Genomic DNA, 8,416 nt, shown 5'->3' on the forward strand with positions numbered 1-8,416 from the left:
CAAACGTCTATCGTACACGTGGTATGTATTTCTATCAAAATAAACGGTCCAAAATGGCACTTGGCATGGTAATATGTGACTAAAAAGAAATTTCACTAGATAAAACATGCTGAAAGTATCACCAAAGAGTAGATAATGAAAGATAAAAATTAAAACCTCAATATATTATATTTAAAAATAATTTTCCAAAATTTTGTGTATTTGGTCATTTTAAAACGTATTTAACGGTTTAGATTGTCTTTAAATTATTTTACTTGTGATTTATTTTAGTGCGAGCATTTTTTTAAATACACCAGCAGTGTATCATAATAAAGTCCGGTTTTCGAAGATAGCCCGCCTGGCATTCGCAAACCAGGCGGGTGTTCTCTCCTAATGCCAGACTGTCTTTCGTCTTGCCCTCTCCAAACCCTTTCTCTATCTTTCTCTCTCTTTCTTATATATATACATATAAATACAAAACAACCCCAATTCTCAAATGCTCGAGAAAAACCCAACATACAAAGAAAATCAAAGAAGAAAACTCCAAAATCCATAAACCATGAGCCTCTTCGGCCTCGGAAACAGGTTATCTCTCTCTCTCTCTCTCTGAAAAATTCCATTAAAAACAGTTTTGGTTTTTCCATTTTAATTTTGGGTGTGTTTGGTTGCACCAAATTTCATAAAATATCATGAAAAACGAACTGGTTAATCATGAAATATCGTGAAATTTGGTGCAACCAAACGCATCATTTATTTTCTCTTTCTTTTGAAATTTCTTTCATTTTTTGTAATTTTTTATTTTTCTAAATTTGGTAGAGGATTTCATAGAGAGTAATTTTTTATCCATTTTTAGATGTTGGGTTTTAATGATATGGACCTGTAGAGGCCTAATACTCTGGCGGAGTGCGACTATGATACACAGGCGCTTAAAAGTTACTTAGAAATTACTTACGTGGCATGAAATATACTAAAAGTAAACGGTTCAAGTTATGTGTGGTAGTTTTGATGTTTCACTAACGAAAAATCGCGCTTATTTGATTTTCTGAGTAATGGATTGATGGACATTTATTGGACGGTTGACAATGAAAAATAACAAATGGACTTATTTCAGCAAACAAGTGTGACGAATCAGAGGTTAGGATGTTTTAACCCATCTGATTTTTGGATCGTAACTTAGGGACATTGGATTCAACAATTTAGACGGTTGGATTTGAGTTAATATATGCCACGTCTACCATCTCTAACTGCCTGCGTATCAAGCTTCATACGCAGCCAGAGTGTAAGTAACTCTCATAGCTGTCAAACTAAGGTGGGCCACCTAACAGTCTGGATTGTTTGAATGTAGGGCCCGGTCCTACTGGCTACAGAGAATGAGGTTGCCGGTACCAGGGATATCTCTGTGGGGCCCACTGTGATGTATGTGTTTTATCCACGCCATCCATCCGTTTTTCCAGCTAATTTTAGTGCATGAGCTCAAAACCTAGGAAGATACAAAGCTCAAGTGGGCCACACCATAGGAAACAGTGGGGATTGAACACCCACCGTTGAAATGTTTGTGGGGGCCACTGAAGTTTTGGAACAAGCTCATGTTTGTGATTTCCCTGCATCCAGTTCTTCTTGACCTTGTGAACAGGTTGGATGGAAAATAAACATCATGGTGGGCCCTAGGAAGGTTTCAACGGTGGACGACATTATCCCCACTGTGGTCCACTTGAGCTTAGGATCTGCCTCATTTTTTGGCCCATGCCCTAAAATGAGCTGGCAAAAGGGATGGATGGAATGGATTAAACACATACATCAATGTGGGGCCCACAGTGTTGGGTATGGAAGGACTGGCCTCGTTTCTGTACCCAGGGAGCTACCTTTCAGCGATCCCGATCGTTGATGCGGTGGGACCCACCGTGGATGTGTCTCGCCTTAATCGTCCATTTAAGGCCAACGATCTGATGGTTTGGACCGTTCGATGCTGGTGCTTTTTTGAGTTATGGGTCACCCAAGGTTGGGCCTGTGCGATGAACGGCCTGGATCGCTGAAAGTTGGGGCCCTGCTGTATGGGATGCTTCCACTTGCTGAAGCTTTTTAGGTAGTTGTGTTATGGAAACCACCATACTACTGGATTGGAATTATAGGGTTGGGTGACTGAAACCGTTGATTTGAAGGACCCCACTACGAATAGGGGATACCCTGAAAATGTTGGAGAGTAGAAGATCTTAACTGTCTGTTCAACAGCCAATCGATTGATGGCCATGGCGATAATACAGGATCAACGGTCAGCATGAAACAGTCCAGATATTAGAAATTGCCATCCTCCAATCTGGGAGATTTTGAAGCATTTCCCAGCCACTGGAGGAGAGGACACATCAAACCAACGGTTTGGATTGCCACACCAGGCTCACCTGTAACATTGGTAACTCTGTAATATGCAGTGCCGGAATGAGTACGTAGGCATACGGTACGCGGCCATTGTGGGCCCCACCGTCCAATCATTGGGGTAGATTCCATAGGCATAATCCGTGGGCCCCACCACTTGAATTTGGTGGCTTCCGGGCTGTTTTATATTGTTTCTTGCTGCAATATAAGCTGCATGAATGGGCCATGCGGCCTGGGCCCAAAAGCCGGGCCGGGCCAGGGCAGGCCGATCGTGAAATCGAGGCCAGGTGTTCTGGCTAGGCCCGGGCCAATGATTAATGGCCCATTCCAAGCATCAAGTGGTCTCGTTATTATAAAAATAAAATAAAATGGGTGGGTTAAAGATGCTTGTGATGATTTGCTTCATCTAGTTTAGCAACTAGATCAAGGGCTATATTTTAATGATCCAAATCATTTATAGATGAGATTTGTTGTAATTGGGAGACAATATAAATAAAATTCTTAGATTGAACTATTTCAAACCTCTGATCCTGTAAGCTTTTTCCTTACAGGGCCAGCGCTAGGGCCAACGCAAACCAATTACCACCATTATAAAATATCTGTCTTATTAAGCTTGTGCTAGTTGTATTGTTAATATACGAAATATGCATTGTACAACCGACCCATCTAAGGATGTGTGTATGTGGTTCACGCAGATATGTGGCCCACCTGGATGGATGGTGGGTATGGGCCTAGATATTCTTTTATCTCTTTATTAAAGTCAGATTAGGATTTTAGATTTGATTTATCATTTGTGTTTGATTAGAATTCCTGTTTAGGATATAAGTGAAATTTTTGCTTTTGTCACTAACAGTATTTATGTCTTTTCAACACAATTAATATAATTAGAGGAGGAAGTCCAACCTCACCTCTCTCTCTCTCTCTATCTATCCATCCATCCATATATATATATATATATATATATATAGTAACAAGCATATTGTTCTGCAATTACAATTCATGACATTTTTGTAGTGTTTGCTACGTGGCCTAAAAATCAATGAGTTTTTTGCATACTCTCAATCACAATGGAATGATATTGTATTGAATACATGTTTTTTTTTTTTTTTTTTTTTTGCCTTGTTTTCAATGCGAGGATTTCGATTTCTCTCTGCTTATTTTTGTTATAGAGCATTATCTCACAAGCTTCCACATTTGAATAGGAACCAGAGGACTTTCCGCCCCAAAAAGAACACTCCATCAGGAAGTAAGGTCAGGCCTTTTTTCTTCTTCTTCTTAAGATTTCCTGCCATTTTCTTATGTCTACTTTGTCGGTAGAAAAGGACGCATGGGTTGGTCCATGTTTCCATCATGGAACACTACCAACCCTTTGGTTGGTGGCTCACACATAGATGGTTACAAAAGTTGTCTATTCAACATAAAAGTGCCAAAGAATGGATGGCTAAAATCTTCCCATTATCGGAGATCATGAGGCCTTGTCTATCTATGGTGGGGCCCATAAGCTGGAAATATGCATCATCAATTCATGGGCCCACTTGTACAAACGACAAGCGCGAGATCCGATCGAGGATCACATATGCTTATTGTGTAATTGACCTTCGCTATTTTACCAATGTACAAAAGCTTCCCAGACGCGAGTAAGACAACCTTTATGTTTTTCTATGAACATATGCAGGGTGTACAGCTTCAAAGGCACATCATTGCCACATTGGGGAGCGGAAACTTGAGGGAAGCAGTGTGGTTACCTCCCGGAGAAGACCCAAACGAGTGGTTGGCCGTCAATAGTATGACTCTTCAACTCATTACCTTGCATGTGCTATTGCCCGGTGTGATCAATGTATTTCATAATGGTAACGGTGGTCCTAACAGCTACTACTGTTATTGTTACGATATAGGCCATAAGCCTATAATGGCCGTTATGGCCTTTTTTGTTTTTTGAAAAAAACCTGTATCGGCCTCGTAATAGACAGTATAAGCCCATTATGGGTCATTTTTTTCCGTATTGGCCATTACAACCTCATAACACGGGTAATGGTGGTCGTAACAGCCACCATCTATACTATTACGATATAGGCCATAAGCCTATAATGACCATTATGGCCTTTTATATTTTTGGAAGAAAACCTGTATCGGCCTCGTAATAGACAATATAGGCCCATTACGGGTCATTTTTTCTGTAATGGCCATTACAACCTTATAACACGGCAACGGTTTTCACCGTTAACATCACATAACAACCATTACGGCACAACATGGCTGTGGTAGCACGCATGTGAGATGGCCAATAGGCCTCTTCTTTCTTCTGTAACTGCTTTCCCTTATCACTAGCCCGTTGAGAGGCAAATACCGAGATTTTAAGACCACTTTCTCCCGATCGGTTGAGAAAATCATTAGTAGCATGACTATAAAAATAATGTATGAAGAGTGTATGGCAATCTATTGAAAATGGGGGGAAAACAATATAATCACAAGCTCTTTAAACTCTGTTCATGAAACATCTGACCAATTAGCAATTCCCAACCTCATTGTATGTCCTCGCATCGCTCATCACAGATCGGTCGACTTTTGACTTTTCATGTTCAATGTTGTAGCAGTGTGTCAATGTCCAAAGTTACAAGGTTGTAATGTATGGTTTAAAAAATAAAATTTGCAAACTTTTGATACTGAGTCAACTCACTTGGTGGAGAATGAAACTGAGTTGTGCAGCATCAAATGCAATCAATCATGCATGTTACAGAAGCGAGTCGAAACGATTCGAACAGCGTTCGAGCAAGACGTGTTTTCAATCTGGGACCGTGTTTTGGTTCCTTGGTTACTGTTAGTTGCCTGGTGTTATCGACTTTCGATGAGATTGATGCTTATATTCTAATCTGATATTTTGGTGTTTCTATGAAATTGTGTTTTTGCGTTTAATGGGGTTTTATTTGTTTTCGATTTTCAGCGGTAGATTTCTTCAATCAAGTGAATCTTCTGTATGGAACTCTCACGGAATTCTGCACGCCGATCAACTGCCCGACGATGACTGCGGGATCAAAGTAACTTTCAATAAGCTATTAGCCTAAGTTCTCTTTTGGATTTCCATTATATAAAATCAAATTTGGGTTTTGTTTATTTATTTATTTATCATTTGAAGTGGGAATGAGTTCTTCATTAAAGCCGAGTTTGGATGTTCAATTGAATTGAATTGCATAAAATTCAATTTGATAGAGATAGATGATTGAAGTTACTATCATTTCAATTCCAACTTGAAATGCATGGAGTTGGCTTGTGATTATGAATTAAAATGTGCCAGATTACACTTTTCTCATTTCCTTTGGGGGTGTTTGGATGGCTCAAACAATCACTTCACACACACCCATTGAACTCAAGTGGGCCATACCATCTGAAACCACGTGAATGTGTACCTAAAACATCTAAAACCACTAGGTGGGACCCACCAAATGCATAGCATGAATGTCCATCACACATCAACATAGGGCCCACAAAGCTCAACCTAATGGGAAGTTCCCATGAGGTTGACCTCATAGTACCTACCTTTCAGAGAAGGTGCTATGAGGTCGACTTCCATAGGCCCCAACATGATCTACGTCAGACATCCACCCCATCAGTCAGATGCACCATTCTATGATGGCCCACAGGCCTAAAAATCAGGCCAATCAATGACTTAAGTGGACCGACCCACTTTGAGATCTAGATGGATACATATGATTTTTGGGACATCCCATAACCTAGAGGGGACCTGCCAAACGCATGGCGTGGATGTCCATCACACACCAAGGTGGGCCCCACAGAGCTCAACCTCATGGGAAGCTCCCATGAGGTCGACCTTGTAGTACCATTTCCCATGTGTGTGTGCTTGTGCACGCTCGCACGCGCATGTGTGTGAAGTGCATTGTCTTGATCTTCAATCCAATTGAAGTGCTCTAATGCAAGATGAAACTCCACAGGTATGAGTATAGATGGGCTGATGGGGTACAAATAAAGAAGCCCATAGAAGTGTCTGCACCAAAATATGTGGAGTATTTGATGGACTGGATCGAATCTCTTCTCGACGATGAGTCGATCTTCCCTCAAAAGCTTGGTATACAAACTATTGCTATTTAAGCTGCGACGTTTCTATCCCGTGAAGAAGGATTTCAGTTTTAACATGTTCGATCTCTACTGCAGGGGCGCCCTTTCCTCCCGATTTCCGAGACGTTGTGAAAACGATATTCAAGCGATTGTTTCGGGTCTACGCACACATCTATCACTCTCATTTTCAGAAGATAGTCAATCTCAAGGAAGAAGCTCACCTCAATACCTGTTTCAAGCACTTCATTCTATTCACATGGGTGAGTTTTATACTTCCCTTTGAAGGTTTATAATGTTATATGTAAGAGCTAAGAAACATGGATTGATGACTTGTCCGAGTCGACTAAGAATCAGTCGAATTCGGTTCGGCGCCAAGAGTTAGAATTGAAAATAGAGCCCAACTCGATTGAGTTGTGACTTGACTCAGTACCTAATGAGTTGGTCTGAGTCAATGAGCCTTAAAATCATAAATATGGGCCGTTCATCAGGTGGGCCCTGCCATTTATGTATTGTGGAATGAGGATCGGATGGTTGGTAACACTTGTACTAGAAAATGGATGGTTAAAGGGAATGACTGGTGGTCCACATCCGACATACACGTTGTCCTGTGTGGACAGCATAATGACAGGACTAGATTGATTTTCAGGACTAAGCAAGTGTATGGTGGGGCCCTCCTGGCAAACAGTTTGGACCGTTTGCAAACGAATGGGGAGTAGGATTTGAAATCCTACTGTTAGGAGTAGCCTTACAATTGCTTCAAAGAGAGACTGTCCTTCAATGAAATCCAATAACTGAAATGGGCCATGACCATAACAAAATCAGATCGGTTGGCCGATCCTAACCTCTGATTAACAGACCGTCTTTGTCAGATTCGGTCTACTAATTGTCTTCCATTTTGACCATCCATCAGATGTCCACTGATAAGTAAGAGTGAGGACTTCAAATCAGTGTAATTTTTTGCTCATCTCCCATCTAAAACTGGCTTCAATGAGGACAGCTTAACTTCATTTATGAACAATTGTGGAATCATATATTATTGTTGACGCAACTTTAACAGTTTTGATCGTTGATGCATGTCATTGTCAAAACTAGGTGGGGCCCATGTTCATGAATCATTCTTGAAACCCAGTGGGGCCCACATCCCGAATGAACGGCACGCAACTTGTTGCTTTGGTGACAAATCTGTGATTGTTGTGGATTGAATTTATTGATGCAGGAATTCCGTTTGATCGAGAAAGGGGAGCTTGCGCCACTTCATGATCTCATAGAGTCGATCGTATGCCCCTCTTGAGGAAATGCTTCAAATCGAACGTCCACAAATCCAGAACGAAATTGATGAATGGCAGGAAATCGATCGTGCGTGATCTTAACGATGTAGCACGAGAAATCTTATTCTTTTATTCGATTGTCGCTTTGAGTTACATTATTTGAACGATTCGGATTGAGCATTGTTGATTCGGATTGAATGTTGTCGACAAATCGACGGTTCCAAGTCCCCTCTCGGGGCTTTTCGCTTGTTTCTGTTGAGATGTTGGGATGATTGGAACTTGAAATTGGAAGTTTGATTTTTATGAGAAAAACATACATGCATGATGATTAATACAGTGGTTCTAGTTTCACCAGCCACAGTAGAGGTGGGCCTCATTTTCTGTGGTCTAGGCATGGATTGATGACTCGTCCGAGTCGATTCGGATTTGATCGAGTTCGATACGGTTGAGTACAGCAAGCTAGAATTGAAAATATGAGGTGAATGGTACACGCTGAAAATCAACACCCCAGTACAAAGACTCCAATCCCGAAATTCCGAGTGTGAACTTAATAAAAATGCATGTCCTTATTCTGAAAACTCGGAATCGGAGTCTCTATACTCAGGTGCCAATTTTCAAGGCACGACAGTTAATCAGCCCGAGTCAACTTAGGACTGGCGCAACAGTGAATCAGCCCGATTCGACTTAGGACTGGACAAGCCGGTCCGAGTCATCGAGTTTTAAAACAT

The 8,416-nt window shown here is 41.1% G+C and overlaps 1 protein-coding gene across 1 annotated transcript; it reads left to right on the plus strand.

Annotated features, from left to right (window-relative positions):
* The first annotated feature begins 360 nt into the window (after window positions 1–360).
* Window positions 361–7,941, plus strand: LOC131227829 (MOB kinase activator-like 1A). The gene is made up of 7 exons (XM_058223645.1): window positions 361–564; window positions 3,552–3,600; window positions 4,025–4,133; window positions 5,291–5,384; window positions 6,297–6,430; window positions 6,517–6,680; window positions 7,637–7,941. The coding sequence occupies exons 1-7, from the start codon at window positions 539–541 to the stop codon at window positions 7,709–7,711; spliced, it is 651 nt and encodes a 216-aa protein (XP_058079628.1). The 5' UTR covers window positions 361–538; the 3' UTR covers window positions 7,712–7,941.
* The last annotated feature ends 475 nt before the right edge of the window (window positions 7,942–8,416 follow it).

This window comes from Magnolia sinica, chromosome 15 (assembly GCF_029962835.1).
Source record: "Magnolia sinica isolate HGM2019 chromosome 15, MsV1, whole genome shotgun sequence".
Classification (NCBI taxonomy): Eukaryota; Viridiplantae; Streptophyta; class Magnoliopsida; order Magnoliales; family Magnoliaceae; genus Magnolia; species Magnolia sinica.